The sequence below is a fragment of the Leopardus geoffroyi genome, chromosome C1 (assembly GCF_018350155.1).
Source record: "Leopardus geoffroyi isolate Oge1 chromosome C1, O.geoffroyi_Oge1_pat1.0, whole genome shotgun sequence".
NCBI lineage: Eukaryota > Metazoa > Chordata > Mammalia > Carnivora > Felidae > Leopardus > Leopardus geoffroyi.
In genome coordinates this window covers 104,090,037-104,111,984 of record NC_059328.1, presented here as the reverse complement: position 1 = coordinate 104,111,984, position 21,948 = coordinate 104,090,037, and the positions used below count along the sequence as shown (strand labels likewise).

The 21,948-nt window shown below is 45.2% G+C and overlaps 1 protein-coding gene across 7 annotated transcripts in view; it reads left to right on the top strand.

The window, feature by feature from the left end:
- The window catches only part of PDZK1 (PDZ domain containing 1), a 59,967-nt gene that overhangs the window by 23,754 nt on the left and 14,265 nt on the right, over window positions 1-21,948 (top strand). For 5 of the 7 annotated variants that reach the window (XM_045478908.1, XM_045478905.1, XM_045478904.1 and 2 more), the window contains 5 exons: window positions 9,930-10,141; window positions 10,809-11,058; window positions 13,461-13,597; window positions 14,448-14,643; window positions 17,375-17,571. In XM_045478908.1, coding sequence (XP_045334864.1) covers window positions 9,932-10,141; window positions 10,809-11,058; window positions 13,461-13,597; window positions 14,448-14,643; window positions 17,375-17,571 — 990 coding nt within the window. In that variant the 5' untranslated portion in view covers window positions 9,930-9,931. Of the gene's footprint in view, window positions 1-6,890; window positions 6,974-9,929; window positions 10,142-10,808; window positions 11,059-13,460; window positions 13,598-14,447; window positions 14,644-17,374; window positions 17,572-21,948 lie in introns of those variants that run through there. The other 2 variants (XM_045478907.1, XM_045478906.1) reach the window with 1 other exon arrangement.

The window sequence follows — 21,948 nt, the reverse complement described above, 5'->3', positions numbered from 1 at the left end:
GGAGTCAGACGCTCAACTGACTGAGCCACCCAGGCGCCCCGTATCCATCATCCCTTTCAAGATGAGTCTATATTCATTGCCTCTGTTATTTACTATTCTTTTGCTTCTCAGGCCCACTCCATCCTGGGCTTCCATGCAATTTTTTTTTTTAATGTTTATTTTGAGACAGAGAGAGAGTGTGAATGGGGGAGGGTCAGAGAGAGGGAGACACAGAATCTGAAGCAGGCTCCAGGCTCTGAGCTGTCAGCACAGAGCCTGATGCAGGGCTCGAACTCACGGAGTGTGAGATCTGACCTGAGCCAAAGTCGGATGCTTAACCGACGAGCCACCCAGGCACCCCTGGGCTTCCATGCTATTTATGTATTTATTTTATTTTATTTATATTAAGTTTATTTATTTATTTTGATAGAGAGCATGCACGCGTGGGTGGGTGAGGGGCAAGGAGAGAGAGGGAGACAGAGAATTCCCAAGCAGGCTCCATGCTGTCAGCACAGAGCCCAACGTGGGGTTCGAACTCCTGAACTGCGAGATCGTGACCTGAGCTGAAATCAAGAGTCAGATGCTTAACCGACTGAGTCACCCGGGCACCCCTTAGACTTCCATGTCCTAAGCTTAGTGACATTTTCCGTTCTCCTTCTCTCTACCTCTTGCCATCATTTCCCACTGTTAATTACCCGATCTTGAGATTCTTCTATTAGTTTTGACTACACTGTAAAATCTTGGCCTTCTGATTGTTCTTTCTCTGCTTCCTCTTCTGGTTGCCCAGATATAGGATTACCCCAGGCTTTATCCTGCGTCCTCATCCTTTCGTGTTCCCACTCACGGAGCTTCACCTTGCTCTGCCGTGCACACCCAGGCCACCGTCTTTGAGCCCACACTCCTATCTACCTGCAGGATGTGCTGTCCAGTCCTCTGATCTAAGCCCATCACAAACTGACTTTGCCATAGCATTTGTTACCATGACACCATCTTTTTAAAAACATTTTTAAAAATGTTTATTTATTTTTGAGAGACAGAGGCAGAGCACGAATGAGGGAGGGGCAGAGAGAGAGGGAGACACAGAATCTGGAGCAGGTTCCAGGCTCTGAGCTGTCAGCACAAAGCCCGATGAGATCATGACCTGAGCTGAAGTCAGATGCTCAAACAACTGAGCCACCCAGGCGCCCCACCATGACACCATGTTTTAATGGTATCGCTTTTCTGTCAGTCACCAAGGCATGAGCTTGGTTTTCTCTGACACCTTCCCTTTGCAACACTGAACTCAAGCAGAAGCCTTGTGAGTCTCCTCACTGCCATAGTAAGAATACCATAAACTGGGCGGTGGAGTGTGTGTGTGCTTAAACAATAGAAATTCATTTCTTCACAGTTCCAGAGGCTGAGAGTCTGAGGTGAAGGCATCAGCAGGGTTGGTTTTTCCTGAGGTCTCTCTACTTGGCTTGCAGACGGCCACCTTCTTAGTGTGGGCTCACCTGGCCTTTCTGTGGGTTGCACTCCCTGTGTCTCTTCATCATCTTGTAAGGATTATTGGATTATTTCCCTACCCTGTGACCTTATTTAACCTTAATGATCTCTTTGTAAAGTCCAGTCTCCAAATATCATCACCTTGAGGGTTAAGGCTTCAACAGAAGAATTTGGGGAGGGACACAGTTCAGTGCATAAGAGAGGGGAGTCTGGGGCTTGAAGCAGGAAAGGCATCACAGTTGGATAGTAGGAAAAACTGAGCTAAAGTAATAGATCTGGGAAACAAACGGCCTTCCTGGAGCAGCAGGTAGAAGGAGACGGTGATGGCAGAATTAGAGCGATCTTGCAGCTCAGAACTACGAGGAGCCAAAAGCACCCTGTGCGGGAGCCGGCTGTTCCTTGTGAGGGCAAACCACAACCCAGCTGCGTGTGAGAGAGGTCAGATTAGGGGGAGGAACAGGGGCCATGACACCCCCGGGGGCTGCCGACCTGTTGCACCTGTCCTCTGGTCACAGTGGGTGTAAATGAGTATTGTGGACACGGGTGCTGTCGAAACGGCCCTGGCTGTGGCCACCTCTGCCTCCGGAAATCTGAGGGAACAGGACTGAAGGATTGATATAATCTGTCGCTTTACTGCTGTTGCCTCCACTCTGTTCTCACAGCTGCCGTGCCGGGTCAGGGCCTGACCGTCTGTGAGTAGGATTATCACAACAGCCTGTGACCTGGCCGCCCCACGGGGCTTCTTGGCTCCAGTGCATCCCGCCTGCCATTCTCGTGGAGCCCAGCTCTGAGCCTGCCCTTCCTCTGCCTGTAGTGGCGTCTGCTGACCACGAAACTCAGGCCAGATTCTCGGGCTGGAGTTCAAGGCCAAGATTTTACAGTGTAGTCAAAACTGATAGAAGAATCTCAAGATCAGGTAATTAACAGTGGGAAATGATGGCAAGAGGTAGAGAGAAGGAGAACGGAAAATGTCACTAAGCTTAGGACACGGAAGTCCAAGGGCCCGGGTGGCTCAGTCAGTTGAGCATCTGACTCTTGATTTCAGAAAGGCAAATTGGCCATCCTTTTTGTCATGTTGGGCCTTTAATTCTTCTCTGACCACACCCAAGCACGTTCCCACTTCTACACCTGACGTCCACATCGTTCTCAGTGTTTAGAATGTTCTCTTCCTACTTCCGTACCTATTGAAGTCCTACCTATCTGTTGTCAAGATCTACATCAAGTCCTACCTAATCTGTGAAGTCTTCCTGAATTTGCCCCACGTTGTAGGTCTTATGGCGTTTAGATTGTGCTCATAGAGGTAGCTCTTTTTGTACTAAAACTTTTCCTTTGCCCCTATTCAACTATAAAAGTCCCTTGAGAATAGAGGTGGTGTTTAACTTTATCCCATCAACCATTTAAGAGTATTTTGCATTTTTAAAAATGTGTATTTATTTCTGGGGGGTGGTGGGAGAGAGAGAGAGCACATGCCTGCATGAGCAGGGGAAGGGCAGAGAGAGAGGAAGAGAGAGAATCGCAAGCAGGTTCCTCACCGTCGGCATGAAGCCCGACATGTGGTTCAAACACATGAACTGTAAGATCATGACCTGAGCCAAAATCAAGAGCCAGACGTTTAACCCACTGAGCCACCCAGGTGCCCCAAGAGTATTCTGCATTCAAGTCAGGGCAAACATGGGTGGCCTGGACAAATGAAACCAGGGTCATATGTCTTCTTCTTAATGTTCAGTAGAAAGTGGAAGAACCTTTGATCACGATCCTAGGTGGCCTTCACCCACTCCAGTATGCTAACTGAGGAATTTAAGGAGGGGGAAAGTGCTTGGAAGGGAACAAGAAGCTGAAGTAGAGCTGTCACGCACCCCTCTTGCCCAGGGGCTCATAGGATGACTGGAAGAACCACAGGATAACTGGTAGGGCCTCAGACAGGAATGGAGCTTAAGACTCCACCCACAGGGTGCTGGGGGAGGAGGCATGGCTTCTGCTTTTAAGGTTGGTTAGATTTAGGGGGTGGACAGTGGCCCCACAGACTTAACCCATAGAGTGAAGATCACATGGGAGCCGTTCAAGGTTGTTTCACCTGCTTGATCCTGTTTGCCTGGCTGAGAACTGGAACTTGGGGAGGGAGGCATGAGGCACAGGCTTCAGGTCACCATGCACTCCTATACTGTTGGCCAAGGCATTGACTGGTCAGAGCTGGATCCCGAGGACTGCACATGGTGGCCAGGGCCTCTCCTATCCCAGCTGCCCCCTTGGTTTCTCATGTTGAGTAAAGGTGAGCTTAAGGTGGCTGTTAATAGTTCACCCAACCTTGACATTCTTTTCTGATCCATGAGGGTGTTATCCCAAGACTGAGGAGAATAAGTGGGAGTTAGGAACAGCAAAGGGTGGTTTTAAGCACTAGTTTCTGAAGTTAGTGGGGCGTTCTGAAAAGGCTCCTGTTCAGGTTTCAAGCCTGGAGCCTGAGTCAGTAGATCTGGGGTGAGGTGTAGGCATCGATTTCTAGAAATCTCTATAGGTGATTCTGGGGGCCAGCTAGGGTTGAGAATCCAATCTGTAAGGTGCTCGGGAGGTTCAGTGAGGTTGTGTACATGCCTGGCACACAGCGAGTTTTCAAATGGCAACGTGATTTATTATTGCATCACCTGAAGGTCTATAGATGTATACTCTTTCGACGAAGTATATCTGCTCACTCAGATGAAAGCGGATGGGGCCTTTGGGCATGAGTGGACAACTCCCAGGATTGAGGAGATGAACGAAGATCTTATAATTCTTGCTTTACTTCACTTTTCTAGGAGCTGTCCTTTCTTTTCCTTCCTCAGAAGAATTTGATCTCCTGACTTGTGTTTTATCTGATCTTTAGCAACTTCAGGATTCCTTTATGAAATACCTGGAGGCTCACAGGAGTTAGACAAATAACTCTGCTTTGGAGTAGGGCACGTTTCAGAGAACCCCATGTTCACTTTTGTATTGGGAAATGCTTTGTGTTCTTGTCAGGCTCCCACTGACTTTGAGACTCTCAAATATTTCTTAGGAGATCATGGAGTTTTCATGAGCTAAGTGGCTTTAAGATCCCTTCACTCCCACCCGTTTCCTGCACTGGGTAGGCTTATGAGCATTCATGTCTATGAAAGTTTTCTTTTCTTTTCTTTTCTTTTCTTTTCTCTTCTCTTCTCTTCTCTTCTCTTCTCTTCTCTTCTCTTCTCTTCTCTTCTCTTCTCTTTTAATTTTTTAGAGCATGAGTAGGGGAGAGGGGCAGAGAGAGAGAAACAGAGAGAGAGCAAGCGAATCTTAAGCAGGTTCCACGCTTAGCACAGAACCTGATGTGGGGCTCGATCCCACGACCCTGGGATCATGACCTGAGGCAAAATCAAGAGTTGGACGCTTAGCAGACTGAGCCACCCAGATGCCCCTATGATAGTTTTTAATTAGAAATTTCCACATATAACAATTATCTTAGAACAGAGAATGTTTTATTTTTAATTTTTGTCTTTTTTTGTAGCTGGCACACAATGTTATATTCTTTTCCGGTGAATATAGTGATTTGACAACTTTATACTTTATGCTATGTTCAAGTGTAGCTACCCTCTCTCACCGTACAACACTATTACAGTACCATTGGCTGTATTCCCTATGCTATACCTTTTATCCCCGTGACTGATTCATTCCATAACTGGAAGCCAGTATCTCCCACTCCCCTTTCTCCCTTTTGCCCGTTCACCAACCCCTCCCATCTGGCAACTCTCAGTTAGTTCTCTGTATTTATGGGCCTGCTTCTGCCTTGTTCACTTTTTTAGATTCTATATATAACTTAAATCATATTGTATTTGTCTTTCTCTGGCTTATTTCACTTAGCATTATACCCTCTGTGTCCATTCATGTTGCTACTAATGGCAAGATCTGATTCTTTTTAGTATATGTGCTGCCAAAGCGAGCACAAGATCTCATTCCTTTTTATGGCTGAGTAATATTCCATTATGGAATATAATTAATATATTACATATTAATATATTAACAATAAATATATATTTGTACATTATATATTAATATATCATAATATATCATTAATTTATTAATATTATATATTAATATAATGTAATTAAATTATATATATAATATATATATTTCCATCTTCTTTATCCATTTGTCTATTGGTAGGCACTTGGGCTGCTTCCATATCTTGGCTATTGTAAATAATTCTGCCATACACAGGGGTGCATGTATCTCTTTGAATGAGTGTTTTTGTTTTCCTTGGGTAAATACCCAATAGTGAGATTACTGGACCATATGGTAGTTCTCTTTGTAATTTTTTGAGGAACCTCCATACTGTTTCCCACAGTGGCTGTACTAATTTACATTCCCACCGGTAGTGCACAAGGGTTCGTTTTTCTCCATATCTTTGCCAGCACTTTTTATTTCTTTTTGTTACTGGCCGTTCTGGCAGGTGTAATGTGACACCTCTGTGGCTCTGACTTGTGTTTTCCTGATGATGAGTGATGCTGAGCATCTTTTCACGTGTCCTGTTGGCCATCTGAATGTCTTCTTTGGAAAAATGTTTATTCAGATCCTCTGCCTATTTAAAAAGCAATCAGATTATTATTATTATTATTATTATTATTATTATTTTGTTTTATTTTTGTTTTTGTTTTTTGTTTTGGTAGAACAGGGAAATTTCTGATGTGCAGGGTGACAGGTAAGGCACACTTCACTACAAGTCCTGTCGACTTCAGGATCAACTGAGTGGAGTCTCACTGCTTCCCCAGCCAGCCCTGCCGAGGAAAGTCCGGCAGCTTCTAGACCCAGACACACAAACTGAGGGGAAAATGAGCCGACTTCTGAGCCTCGGCCAACCAAATCGAACTCTCTTGGCTTTTTGGGTCTGGTTTTTGTAGATCATGAACCCTTAGGAACAGCTCCTGGCTCAGACTTCTCTGTGTGCAGGCTGGTGGTGAGGGGGTGTTGACTCGGGGTCAGAGATGGGCCCATGTTGATGGTTGTCTGAGAGGTTAGAACCCTTGGCCAGCTTGGAGCTCAGAAGAGTCCTCTGGGTCCCACCAGCTATTTCTTTCGTGTGGTAAATAGCCCAGCGGCTTCAATTCTTTCTTCTCTGGCCACATCCAGAGGTCCTGTGTGCCCTCCTCTGTCGTCATTGCCTTGCCTTCCCAACTTCTAAAATGTGCCGCGTTTTTCTTCTGGGCCATGGGCATATTATTCTCTTTCCTCGTAGCAATAATCTCCTTTTGGAAGAAGGTGGGGTCTAAAGGTAAGATTAATAATTAAGATTGATTAGAAAAAATATCTGGCTCTCAGCCCTGAGTCTCTCCTGTCCACCAGCCAGCACTTTGTTCTCTTTCCCACAGACAAGCAACTTGGTTGCCAAGAATTGACTTTCTTCCCAGAGCTCAGAAATGGTTACAGCTTTCTTTCATTTCTAGGGTTTTATTTTGGCGATGTGAACTGGGGGAATAACGCCTGTTGAAGATTTAATGGGCTCCAGCACTGGATGATTGCTGATACGGTATTATAGAAATCCATACGCTTTCGCTAGTTAAACACTTGTCCACCATAGGGATCTGGGCTGGATTTTCTCAGGAAGCAGAAGACGGAGATTGGGGCTGAAGAAACAGCCCTTAAATACAAAGATCCTTCCTATTAGGCCCTGTGTTCCAGAGTCCCAGGCATCCTCATCACAAAGCAGCAGGTCGTCGTGGATCCCAGCCCCTATTTAGGGGCCAGTGTAACACCAGGATGCGGATTAGGTGGACCCAGGCCTGGGGGTGGACTGGAGCCCAGCCCCTTTGACTCCTAGCTGAATTGTCGCTCAGCAAGATGGCCAAGGAAATAGTTTCAGGGCTCTGAGAGTCCAATGGAAGGCCCGGCTTTGGGGTTTCGATATGTTTTTCTCTGCTGCTATGGTGGAAGGAGTTACATATTTCATCAGTGTGGCGTGGGCACCGGCATTAATCCTTCAGCGGCTGACCAGTGGGGAGGGCTGACGGGTGGGAAAGGGCTGACGGGTGGCAGGAGGATGTAGGGGGCCAGTGCCCAGGCTTCAAAGACACAAGTGCGGATCTGAGTTATTGCTGTCTGGCTGTTGGAAAACTTTCATCAAACAAACAACTTGGGATTTTGCCAAGGAGCAGTGATCTGTCTTTTCTTGTGTGTTGAGCTTTTGGGTCTCTACTGAGACCCAGGAAAACGTTGCTTCTTCCCCCCTCCCCAAACACAGGACTAGTCTCCTAGCAAGGTGGTTTCACGTTCTATCCTCCCAGACCTGCAGAGAAAGAGATTTTGATCCTGTGGCTGACTCCCAGGGTGGGAGATTGCTGAATTTTAGGGGTGAGGGCCTGAGAAATGGCCTTTATTTTGATTATAAGGACTTGTTGCAGATTTTGCAGGATTTGGTTGAGGTTTGTTTGCAATTGCTCCCAAATTTCGGAGGGCTCTGGGTTTTTTCTAGCTTTTCAGCTCTATGAAATTGCAAGTTGAGAGGGATCTAGAGGTGAGTGGACAGCGATGTGGATTCAAGCTGGAAAATGGGAGTGATACTTGCAGGCCAGATGCTCAGCAGAAAGAAAAAGTAAAGGCCCAGGGAGCCCGGGTGCCTGCATGCAAGGAAGCCCTGCTCTGGTGATGCCCAGTGCCTCCTAATGCCTTCCCCTGTCTCCTCCCAAAGCGGTGCTTTCCTGGCGATGGGTCATGCTAGGAGGGCTGCGAAGCTCCCCCACGGGTGGGTGATGACCTCACGATTGTGGCTCTATTTTTCTCCTCGCGGGAGACACAGCGGGGAGGGCTCAGCCCCAGGCCCTCGGTGAGAGATCACTTGGAACAGTGTCTATTTGTTTGTTTTCTTGGCCGCTTAGTCATTCGGGCCGCTGGTGGCGTGGCCGCCAGACTCCGCTGAGACTGTCTGTAATGGCCAAGTTGTCAGGCAGCGGGAGGCTTTCTGCCAGGTTTGAACTGTATGTCTCTGTGGGCATGAAGGTCAGAGATGGCTATCTGGGATCACCATGGGGTGGCTTCTAAGGAGCCTGGAGCACTTTGCTGTCTCTCCTCCACGCCCCACCCCCCATACCCCACATGGTCATCTGTTCCTGTCCCTCCAGGAGGGAAGGGACAGACGGTTTATTCTCTGATTTACTGGTAGGGAACTGTGACGAGCTGAGCACGAGGCTTGCGCAGCAGGCAGCGTGACCTCAGAGTCCAGCCTTCTGCTCCTGGACCTCTGCCTGGCACCAGCCGATCTGGCTTCTGTTCTCACTCTCCTGTGGAAGAAGATGCTTACGCTAGGAGGGATCGATGATGTTGGCAGGAGCCTTCCCCGTACGAACCGAGTGCCAAAGTCCCAGCTGGTGGTTTTCATACTTGTCCTTGCTTCCTCCTGTGGCCCGGGGCCCTGCTCCGGCAATGGGGCAAGAGGAAGGGCAGGGTGGATGGGAACAGAAGCTGCTTCAGACAGGAGAATCTGACCCAGCCACAGGAGTCCTTTCTCTGTTGGGTATCCCTACTTTGCTCTAAAACTTCAGGGTCCTGCTTCTCTGTCTCCTCTCCAATAGGCCAGGCCAGCTCTGAGGCCTGGCTTCTCTGGTTTTTAGTTGTTTGAGGTCTTCCTGATCCTGTCCTACCTTACCTGCCTCCCACTAGTCCTTCAGGTCTTGGGAAAGGCGTTTTCCCAGGAAGCCATTCTTACTTCTGCCCGTCCCAGTCCCTGCTCCCAGCGCCCTCTGTTATAGTCTGCCTTATCACTGTGTTCTTTCCTAGCATATCCCTCACCGTGTGTTGTTGTAAAAATGTGTGCTCCTCTGTATGAGAGGTGAAGTAAAGGTCCGTGTTGTCCACAGATTTATCCTCAAGGCCTACTACTTGGGAGGCTCTTTAAATATTTGAATGAAAGTGGGCTTGTATCTTTCTTTCTGTCTTTTTTTTAAAGTTTATTTATTTATTTTGAGAGAGAGAGAGAGAGCATGAGCATGAGCAGAGGAGGGACAGAGAAAGAGGGAGAGAGAGAATCCCAGGCAGGCTCCATGCCATCAGCACAGAGCCCAGAGCATGGGGCTCAATCTCACGAACCATGAGATCATGACCTGACTGAGATCAAGAGTTGGACGCTTAACTGACTAAGCCACTCAGGTGTCCTGGGCTGGTATTTCCTTAAAATATTTAGGTCAGGTGTTAAACCTACTTTCTTTAGGAAACAAAGAGGAATTTGGGTTTGGAGCTATTGAAACTGAAAAATCTATGTCTGGGACCCAGCCAAATACATGGGTCTGAAACTCAAGTAAAAAGGTCATCCTTTGGGAAATATATTTGGAAATCCTTGGCAGGTCCTGGAAGGTGGCCTCCTAAACCTCAGTGTTGCTACAGTCTAGATTTGGTGTGATTAGAAGAAGAGAATTATGGGAGATGGAACACACGGGTTCTTTCTCCAAGGGGATTTTCTGTCCCCTGGGTTTATCCAATTTTTTTCATCACAGAAATGGCCTCCACCTTCCACCCACGAGAATGTGAGCTGTTTAAACAAGAAGGGCAAAGCTATGGCTTCTACCTGCGAATTGAGAAGGACACTGATGGCCACCTGGTCCGGGTGGTTGAGAAGGGTAGCCCAGCGGAGAAGGCGGGCCTCAAGGACGGAGATCGAGTTCTTAGGATCAATGGTGTCTTTGTGGACAAGGAGGAACATATGCAGGTGAAAGGGACATTTGGGGTTCTTCTAGGATCTCTTTGGCTCCCACATATCTGCTGATTAGTGTTTGGGGTCAGCAGAGGTCTCCCAGCTGCCACTGGCAAGGCAGACGCCCTATGGCTGTACTTTCTGCCAGTTAATCGTCTCCTCCAAATTAACTAAGAACCACAAAATGGTTCTTAGATTGAATAGTGTCAGAGCTAATAGGCATTGTGTTTGCTCTAGGCTAGGAACTATGCTGGGCAACTTCATAATCATTATTTTGTTGAACCTTTGTCACAACCCATGAGGTACGTATTACCATTCTGCAGATGAGGGCTCAGAGGCTCCGATGACTTACTAATGTCTTGATACAGTGAACATGTGGGACGGTCTGACCTTACCCCACTTCTGCCTGCCTCCCCATGCACGCCCTTTCCACCACACCATGCTGTTTCCATGAGCCCAGCTGGGATCGGGGCGCTCTAAGTTCCAACAGTGCTAGAGCCCCGCCCCCTCCAGCCCGCACCTGGTTCTTGGGAGGGGTGGGGTAGAGAAGGCTGGACACTGTGCTGACTGTTTGGGCTTCAGAGACCAGCATTCGGAATCCTCTGGATCCAGAGACTGAGCCAGATGGTGAGCATCCCCTGGAATCGTTTCTTGGTTCAAGTTATCTTTTTCTTCCTCCTAGGTTGTGGATCTGGTCAGAAAGAGTGGGAACTCCGTGACTTTACTAGTCCTGGATGGGGATTCCTATGAGAAGGCCATGAAAAAACGGGTAGACCTGACAGAGTTGGGTCAAAGTCGGAAGGAGCCGAGTTTGAATGATAAGAAACTGCCCCCTGTGGTGAAGGAAGGAGCAGAGACTTGGACGCAGCCACGACTCTGCTACCTGGTGAAGCAGGGGAGCAGCTATGGCTTCTCTCTGAAAACTGTCCAAGGTGGGCTTGAGGGCAGGATTTCCAGAAGAAAGATACTGTTATTGGCTAATGGCTTCTTTGACCACCTTTTCAGATGATATGGCTGTCTAATTGTAGCTTCTCCCTCCCCTCTCCCTCCTTCCCTGACCCTCCCCTTGCTTTGACTATTGTGCAACAAGGGATCAAGACACTGGACCCATCATGGGGTGACGAGGGGCCACTGGGCACTCCTGTCCCCTAGTGTTAGGCTGAGCTTTGAGATCAGAGTGTTAGAGGGCTGATGCTTCTTTGTTATTCTTTCCTAGCTTCTTTAGGGTGAGGGTGGAGGGGAGAAGGGGGAATAAAAGGCAAGAAAAAGGAAATTTTTCATAATAGCTACTTTTGTAAAATTTTTTTTTTTTTCCAACGTTTATTTATTTTTGGGACAGAGAGAGACAGAGCATGAACGGGGGAGGGGCAGAGAGAGAGGGAGACACAGAATCGGAAACAGGCTCCAGGCTCTGAGCCATCAGCCCAGAGCCCGACGCGGGGCTCGGACTCACGGACCGCAAGATCGTGACCTGGCTGAAGTCGGACGCTTAACCGACTGCGCCACCCAGGCAACCCAATAATAGCTACTTTTGAATAAGGATGCTGTCTTCCCACTTCAAGTGCCCAGGTGATCACACATTCAACAAATTCTTGAGGGCCTGTTGATGTTCCAGACACCATTTTAGTGGCTGAGGATGCTATTAAAAATCCCACCCTCCTGGGGTGCCTGGGTGGCTCAGTCGGTTGAGCATCCAATTTTGGCTCAGGTCATAATCTTGCAGTTCATGAGTTTGAGCCCCGCGTCGGGCTCTGTGCTGACAGCTCAGAGCCTGGAGCCTGCTTTGGATTCTGTGTCTCCCTCCTTCTGCCCCTTCCCCGCTCATGCTCTGTCTCTCTCTGTCTCTCAAAAATGAATAAACGTTTAAAAAAATTTTTTTTATAAAAAAAAAAATCCCACCCTCCTATGACATTTAAATAGTACCTTCTCAGCTGTGGCCCAGCCTCAACTGCTCTGAGGTACATCCCTGACCTCTGAGAGGTACATAGTGATTTGAAAACTCCTGACCACCAGAAAGTACTAGAAGCTCTGTTTGTAGAGTTTCAGAGATACAGACTATGCAATTGACTGTGGTTCCGTAATGGTGTCTCTGGGATTTAGAGCCATGGAGGCTACTGGTTCCACCTTGAATTTGCTCCTCCCATGTTCCTTCTGATACTGGAGAAGCATTGGTCATAATTGGGTAAGTGATAAAGAACAGACCAATAGTAAACATAAAACTTGTTTCCAAGGCCTATTTAACCTATAGCAAGAGATATAAACTAGGTAGAAGAGGCATTTCTCAAGTTTGTCCACTATTAAACATAGTGGTGTAGGTGGTCAAGGGAAGCCTGGCATTTCTTAGAAGTCCATTATCAGCAAAATGGTAAAAAAATTATCATAATTCAGATTCAATCTGGCCCTTGTGTTAGTGAACATAATGCACGGTTTAAATGAGCTTTATGAAGAAAATGTTTTCTACATGACAAATATATAACAAGAGACATTGTAATGGGAGAAATTTTAAGACAGCAGTTTCTACTGTTATTCCTTACAAGTGATTTTGTCATTATGAAGCTGCCCTTTGCCTAGGTTGAAATATTAATATCTTGAAAGAATTGATATCATTTCTCTATCTCTATCTCTATCTCTATCTCTATCTCTCTTTGTATCATTTCTATATCTAGCTGCCTTCTGTGGCTCTGTCCTCCTAGGCTTGCATCAGTGAGATTTGGTGACCTCATTGGTACATGACGGTTGGTGATAGAACTAATTAAAGAGGACAGGGGGCACCTGGTGGCTCAGTCAGTTGACTGTCTGTCCGACTTCGGCCCAGGTCATGATCTCACGGTTTGTGCGTTGGAACCCCACGTCGGACTCTGAGCCCTGACAGCTCAGAGTCTGGAGCCTGCTTCCGACTCTGTCTCCCTCTCTCTCTGCCCCTCCCCTGCTCACGCTCTGTTCTCTCTCTCAAAAATGAATAAACATTAAAAAGAATTAAAAAAAAAAAATAAAAGGACGGAATGGAACAGAAGCTTTCTAATTCCACAAATGCCAAGAATGGGAGTGTGACAGCAATGCAGCCCGGGCACAGCTCGGTGCTTTTCCGGTTCAAAAGGCCAGTGCCACCTGAGATTCCTTCCTTGCGTTTAGTTGGGGTCGGAAATTCTATTAGAATCAACAAAACCCAACAAAACTCCTAGCACAAAGCCAGGAGCTGTAATTATAATTCTAGATCAGAAGGCAAAGTTAGCCTTAAAATTGGAGGTTGTAATTTTTACATTATTGGGAGGAAATCCCTTATTGTTGGACTTTCTGTGTGATGGAGTTGTGATGCTGGTCCACTCCCTTTCAGGCAAAAAGGGAGTGTACATGACTGATATAACACCTCAAGGTGTGGCTATGAAAGCTGGTGTCCTGGCCGGTGATCACTTGATTGAAGTAAATGGAGAGAATGTAGAAGACGCCAGCCATGAGGAAGTCGTTGCAAAGGTATAGCCCAAAGGGGCACTTTTCTTACCTTTCACTCTCCTCCTATTGGAAGTGACAGGAAGACAGGAGTGGTAGTTTATGATGGAAGGAATATAATGATGGAAAGCTAATCCTTTGTTTTCAGAGTGAATAGACTCACTAGTGGTGAGGGTTAGCAGGATTAGCAGGTCAGCAGGGTTAGCATAGGGTTTTGGAACAAGGCTAGTTTCGTGTTAATTTCAAAGAAAAGTGTTCTAAAGAACTGTCAACTTTATCTTTTGGATCTTTTTGTACCTGATTGGGAGCTCCGTCTGAATTTATAACAAATTGAGTGTTTCACTAAAATGTTTTAGCTCAAGCTGGCAGATAACCAATGTGATGATGAATATAGAGCTACGTGTAGGAGGTGTTGGAAGACCTGTTACCCCAGGTCTTATGTCCTGGGTCCATGACACATGGATTACGCTCTCAGGTTTTCCTTTGAGGTCACGTGGAACCATGAAAACTGACCAACTTCTCCTGGTAGAATAATTTTTCACAGTAGACCTTTACCTTCTTTTCCAAACTCCTTCTCTAGACGTAAGTACTTCGCTTAAGTACCTTTCTGGGTTTTCTGAATCCCAGCTCTCACTTGGGTTCAGTTAGCATCTGTGTGGGTGAGGTCATACTTAACAAAGGGGAAAACAGCTGTAGAAGTGGGGATCGAGAAATCCCAGGGAGATCAGGAGGTAGTGTTATAGTTCAAACTCAGGCCTCACATTGCATATTTTCTGTCGAACCTAGAGACTGTGTGCCTCTGTGCAGGAGCTCTCCTCCTCCCCCACGCCGTTCTTGGAGACCGCTGTCAGTCTTACTGTGTGTGCTGTTCCAGGTGAAGAGTTCTGGGGGCCGCGTCGTGTTCCTGCTGGTGGACGAGGAGACTGACAAGCTCCATACCGAGCAGAAGACCAGATTCAGGAGAGAGACGGCCAGTTTGAAACTGCTACCCCACCAGCCCCGGCTCGTGGAGATGAAGAAGGGGAGCAATGGCTATGGTTTCTACCTGAGGGCAGGCCCGGAACAGAAAGGTGAGGCGCTAGACGAGCAGAAAGCGTGGCAGTGGAACCAATTGAACAATGAAGTCCAATTCTTCATCCTAGTCCGACTCCAGAGTTCTGTTAGGCCCCCAACTTCCTAGCTGCTGCACGAGGGGATAGTAAGAGACTAGAAGGCATAGCCGGGTCATTTTCCATGGGGGCCTGACAGTGGGTCTCTCAGGTTTTCCTTAGCAGAATGATAAGGCAGAATTTTAGATCTGGGTGGTAGTGTGCTGTAAATTTGCTCTCCAGGGGGGGAAAAACCCACCTAATTTGTAGCATTTGTTGATCTATTTTATTTTTTATTTTATATTTTATTTTATATTTTATATTTTATATTTTATTCTATTCTATTCTATTCTATTCTATTCTATTCTATTCTATTTCATTTCATTTCATTTCATTTCATTTCGGTGGTGCAAATACTCCCATTACATCTGATTTCAAGCTACCAATGTGCTGTCACAGAGTGCAATGTGGAGAAGTATTGGCGAGAAAGGGTTCTTACGAGCTTGGACGAGCCAGCTCCAATACGCCACCAGATCCGAGGCAGAGGTGTGGGCTAGGGTCTGGGAATCCAATAGAACCAGGAATCTTTCTGATTCCTTGCAACTCTACAAGAAAAGAACTACAGTCCTTCTAGGGAAGCTGAATATATAAGAACGCAGCTTCAGGCCATTTTGTAAACTCTTATTCTCCTAGAAGTTGCTATGTTCTGTTCATTATGTATATTTGAATTAATCAAATGTTAATTTGATTCATATTATATAAAAGCATCCTCAGGGCCTTCTAGAATATCAAGTGGATCAAATAGGAGTTCTTCAGTCAAGGAGCCTCCTGTTTAGTAGAGGAGATGCAATACTTATGTCCGTAACTGAAGGTAGTTGTGAGGAGAACCTTAATATGGGTTAGATAAAATACTGTTGGAATTCAAGGTTGGAACACATTTTCCTTACTAAAAAAGTACAGGAAGACCTCATAGTAGAGATGGCACCTGAGCTCAGGCTTTGCAGTATGAATAGAATTTGGACAAACCGATGGCGTGAGAACAACGCAGGCCATTCCATTAGGATGGGATTGTGTGAATAAAGCAGGGAAACATGGGCACAGTTTGGCATCTGAGGTGTAGCACAGGAAACCATGTTAGAAAGGTAGGTTGGAAAGAGATGATGAAGGGCCTTTAATACCAGGTTGAAGAGTTTAGACTTGGCTCTGTGGTTGACGGGGAGTTAAGAGTTTTTTCAACAGTGTGATAAGAAAAAATTAAGCCTATAGCACCTTGGGGGCTTACACATCTCAAACACAATCCTAATAATTCTGCAAGATGGATTTCTGAACTTGAGGGCTTGGAGAAGATACAGTAATTATTATAAAGTCAAATAGTTGTGGTTTAACTGGGACCAAACTCAGGTCTGTTCTGTTCTTTTTTTTTTTTTTTTTTTAATGTTTTTATTTATTTTTGAGACAGAGACAGAGCATGAGCCCCGGGGGTGGGGGGGGGAGGGGTTGCGGTAGAGAGAGAGGGAGACACAGAATCCAAAGCAGGCTCCAGGCTCTGAGCTGTCAGCACAGAGCCCGATGCAGGGCTCTAACTCATGCACCGTGAGATCATGACCTGAGCCGAAGTCGGATGCTTAACCGACTGAGCCACCCAGGCGCCCAGGTCTGTTCCGTTCTAAAGCCCACACTCGTGCTGTTGCCCCGGGGAGTGACTTGGTCCGACATTGCATCAAGAAGAATCTGAAGGCAGATCTGTATTGGAGAAGGCAGAGATCAGGGACAGGGAGAGCAATTCATAACTGAAGGTAGGTAGAGTTTAAGGCAGGAACTAATACCACCTGCATTGAGGGTAGAGGAAGTGGCTCTAGAGAAGAGGAGATGTGTCAAATATTAAGGCAGCAACAAAGGACCTAGGCGTTGATTGGAATATGGGGAGTGGACACTGAGGAAGAATTGTTCCTACGTGTCAGTGACTGGAGTGATGGTGCTCCCATGAACAGGTGACCTAGAGGAGGAGCTTTGGGATGGGGGTGATGGGCAGAGGTGGCTTTTGGTTTGAGTATGTTACTTTTGAGGGATCTATGGGATACCTAGTTGGAGATGCCCAGCAGCCAGCTGGAAAAGTGAAACTGGAGCTTGTTACAAAAGTGGGAGGGACAACAAAAAAGACAGTGTGGGAGATCTGAAGGCGTCTGGTAAAGACAGTTCAAGTCGGGAGAGGAAGGCGGAAGACACGTTGTCGAGACATGCCCACAAACACATTCACAGTCAAATATACCTAGTGGCTACTACAATGCCAGCATGGGTTTCCTAGGCTCTGTCTTCTTTGGTTTTGTTCTTCTTTCTTCTTTCAACCCCCCTTTTAATGGCTTAGCTTCTCCATAAGATGTATGGGTTACAAGAGCTTCCTGGGAACTAGCTGACTCCTAATACTTAGCATGTTATTTTGTCAAGATTGAGCCTCAGACACTTTTAGTAACATGATTTTTTTTCCTTAAGGTCCTTTCGTTGGTAATGGCTAAGTTTGTTCCTGGAGTAAGTTCTGGGCAGGGAATGAGGCTGGATAGGGTGCTCACAGGCTTTCTCTGATGCCAGTGGGAGGGGCAGTAGTATTCAGCATGCCTTTTACATTTATTTATCAGATCCTTGGGCTCCAGCAGAAATGCCACAGTTTAATTTAGGGATCTTTCTGATAATTTTATTTAATTTTTTGGGAGGGTAGGTCAAGTCGTCAAGGACATAGATTCCGGAAGTCCAGCAGAGGAGGCTGGCTTGAAGAACAACGACTTGGTAGTCGCTGTCAATGGCGAGTCTGTGGAATCCCTGGATCATGACAGTGTGGTGGAAATGATTAGAAAGGGCGGAGATCAGACTTCGCTGCTGGTGGTGGACAAAGAGACGGACCACATGTATAGACTGGTAAATAATTCAAGGCCACGCATTCGTGCATTAAGGTTGGGTCCATTCCCTCAAGTCCTCAAACTTTGGCTAAGTTACCACTTTGATTCTCAAACTGGAAGGGATGTAACGGTCATTCATTAAGGCTGCATTGAAGGTCAAGTTGGTAGTGACAAGAGAATGCCAAGTGATTGGTACGTGAGTTTTAAATCCTTAGATTCAAGATTTTGAAAGAATTTGTGAATGTAACTACAGGATTACTCTTGCTGATCTGAGAAAAATCTACGAACATTACCCTGGAAATAGGCAGATATAGCCCTAACTGTGCCAAATAGCAAACAACTGGATTTTAAACTATAGACCAATAAATGCCATTAACCCTGCATAAAAGCCTAGAAAGGATTATTAAATAGCTCCTGAGCCCTTAGCAAGGGAATAGAAACATGGATTCACCAAGACTAACATTAGTGTCACATTAACCTTATTTGCTCTTAACTTTTAATCACAACAGGTGTTACCTGCATGTCTTTTTTTTTTTTTTTTTAATAATCTTTTAATTTTATCACAAGAACTGAGGTTTGGTCTAGTTTAAGAGACATTCAGGGGCCTTCAATATACCATCCGCCTTGCTAGGTGGTGGTCACACAGATGAACAAGGATGAACTTATTCTAGGTGATATACAATAATGGCAGCATCCGAAGGTACATAAATGATAGCGAGGAATATGATAGGGGTGGTATTAGCCCCTTTTTACAGATTTGCAATTTCTCAGTCTCTCTAAACTTCATTTTTTTAAGTCACCCATCCCAGCCGGTATTTGAACCCAAGTTGTTTTGCCGAGTGCAGGGCTTGAACTCGTGACCCTGAGATCAAGACCTGAGCTGAGATCAAGAGTCGGATGCTTAGCTGACTGAGCCACCCAGACACCCCTGAACCTAAGTTCTTAATTCATTCCACCATATTCCCTCTCAGCACATCTTGATTAGGTATTTCAAGATACTTGTGTAAAGAAAATTGAAGAGTAAACTGGATGATAGAAGGATTTGTGGGTTTTTAGCTAATTTACGGTCATACTTGAAGGATAATTGATATTGGAACAATGTCGTTCTGCACAGATGTCTCCAATGGTATTCTGTGTATCCTAAGCTGTTTATAATCCAATTTGGAAACATGGAAAACGTTTAAGATACTTTAGTCATACAGATGGCTTAATGTGTTGATGGGTAATTAATTTACTAGAGATTATAATATTCAAAATATCCAGTCAGGATAGAAAGAAGCATAAAAACTAATAAGTTTAACTTTAAACAGGAATAAATTTCACATACTAATTTAAAACTAAATTGTATGCATATCAAATGGTGAGACCTGATTTGAGGACTATAAAAAAAGAACAGAAACCTGATGATACCCTACATAGCTGCCCCCACCCCAAAAAGGCAATTTAAACGGACACTTGGCTTTTGGAGAGGACAGTTGGTCAGACCGTACTTAAAATGACTAGTAAGTAATGTGTGCTTGGGCAAGTTACCCTGGCTGTACTTGTTTCCTTAGTTGTAAAGTGGGGGTAGCTACCGTGCAGTGTTATATGAGCTAATATTTAGAACATTCAGAATAATGTGTGGCATATAGAAATGTTGTTTAAGTCAACATCGTGTCCAGTTCTGAGAACATGACTATAAGAAGTCCAGTATCAAGAAAGGTAATTGGAGCAGAGGTTCTAGAAGTCACAATGTGAGTATTTAGCTTGAATAAGCATAGACTTTTGGGGAGGAAAGGAGAGTATCTTCAAGAATTCGAAAAGCAGGGGTGCCTGGGTGGCTCAGTTGGTTAAGCTTCCAACTTTGGCTCAGGTCATGATCTCAGGTCCGTGAGTTCGAGCCCCGCGTCGGGCTCTGGGCTGATGGCTCGGAGCCTGGAGCCTGCTTCCGATTCTGTGTCTCCCTCTCTCTCTGCCCCTCCCCTGCTCACGCTCTGTCTCTCTCTCTCAAAAATAAACATTAAAAAAAAAAAAAAAGAATTCAGAAGACTAAATGATAACATGATGACTGTGTAAGGGGACAGATATGTTAATTAACTTGATTGTGGTGATCACTTCACAATGTGTATGTATATCAAATCACACTGTACATACACCTTGAATATATACAGTTTGTCAATTACACATTAATAAAGCTGGAAAAACCATGAAGCACAAATTGACAAACTTGGAAGTGGAAATAGACAATTCCACAATAATAGTTGGGAGATTCCTCGTTCTTAATCACGGATCGAGCCACCAGACAGAAGATAAGGAACTCAAGGACTTGAACAAAATTAACTAGATCTAACAAATATAGAGCGCACTCTACCCAACAACAGCCCCAACTGAAGCTGCCAGGAACAGGATGAGCCATTTTTGCTGAGTGGTGACCTCCCAGCTTGTGGAAAAGTTCAGACAGAAGTCAGGAAGTCACTTCTCAGGCTGCTATAAAGGGGATTCTGGCATTAATTCTTTTCCACTCCCTCCTAATTCTATGACAATGATTTAACTATAATGTTTTGGTTAATACAAGAGAGAATTTTGAAAAACATGCTTTCCCCATCTTCTTCCTCCCCCTCCCTTCAGCCCCTCTAAAGCAGGTTCCACACAGGGGTGGGTGGATCTTTGAGATATAACCGTGAATGAAACAGACACCTAAACAAGTTCCTGGCACATACTAGGCACCCAGATATCTGAAAGTGAATGAAAACTCACTAAGTGTTTAATGTTACTATGCTTGTCCTCAAGATTAGCTGCTGTGATCACATACAGTTGATTTGCCCTTTGGGTAGTGATGTTGGAGGTATTTTTGTATGTAACAAGTCACTGATAACTTTCCACATTTCATTTTATTTTATTTTTTGTTATCATTTTTAAAATAGAATTCATTGTCAAATTGACTAACGTACAGTATGTGAAGTGTGCTCTTGGTTTTGGGGGTAGATTCCCATGGTTCACTGCTTACATACAACACCCAGTGCTCATCCCAGCAAGTGCCCTCCTCAATACCCATCACCCGCTTTCCCCTCTCCTCCACCCCGCCATCCACCCTCAGTTTGTTTTTTCTCTGTATTTAAGAGTCTTGTGGTTTGCCTCCCTGCCTCTCTGTTTGTAACTAGTTTTTCCGCCTTCCTTCCCCCATGGTCTTCTGTTAAGTTTCTCAAGTTCCACATATGAGTGAAAACATGATACCTGTCTTTCTCTGACTGACTTATTTCACTTAGCTTAATACCTTCCAGTCGCATCCATGTTGCTGCAAATGGCATGATTTTATTCTTTCTCATGCCAAGTAGTATTCCATTGAATATATAAACCACATCTTCTTTATCCATTCATCAGTTGATGGACATTTAGGCTCTTTCCATAATTTGGCCTTTGTTGAAAGTGCTGCTATAAACATTGGGGTACATGTACCCCTATGAATCAGCACTCCTGTATCCTTTGGATAAATTCCTGGTAGTGCTATTGCTGGGTTGTAGGGTAGTTCTATTTTTAATTTTTTGAGGAACCTCCACACTGTTTTCCAGAGTGGCTGCACCAGTTTGCATTCCCACCAACTGCAAGAGGGTTCCTGTTTCTCCACATCCGCACCAGTATGTTGTTTCCTGAGTTATTTTAGCCACTCTGACCAGTGTGAGGTGGTATCTCAGTGTGGTTTTGATTTGTAGTTCCCTGATGATGAGTGACGTTAAGCACCCTTTCATGTGTCTGTTGGCCACCTGGATGTCATCTTTGGAGAAGTGTCTATTCATGCCTTTTGCCAATTTCTTCACTGGATTATTTGTTTTTTGGGTGTTGAGTTTGATAAGTTCTTTATAGATTTTGGATACTAACCCTATATCCAATATGTCATTTGAAAGTATCTTCTCTCATTCCATTGGTTGCTTTTCAGTTTTGTTGATTGTTTCCTTCAGTGTGCAGAAGTTTTTTTATCTTGATGCGGTCCCAATAATTCATTTTTGCTTTTAATTCCCTTGCCTTTGGAGACATGTCGAGCAAGAAATTGCTGTAGCTGAGGTCAAAGAGATTGTTGCCTGTTTTCTCCTCTAGGGTTTTGATGGTTTCCTGTCTCACATTTAGGTCTTTCATCCATTTTGAGTTTATTTTTGTGTATGGTGTAAGAAAGTGGTCTAGTTTCATTCTTCTGCATGTTGCTGTCCAGTTCTCCCAGCACCATTTGCTAAAGAGATTGTCTTTTTTCCATGGGATGCTCTTTCCTGCTTTGTCAAAGATTAGTTGGCCATCCATTTGGGCCCAGTTCTGGGTTGTCTATTTTATTCCATTGGTCTATGTGTCTGTTTTTGTGCCAATATCATACTCTCTTGACGATTACAGCTTTGTAGTAGAGGCTAAAGTCTGGGATTGTGATGTCTCC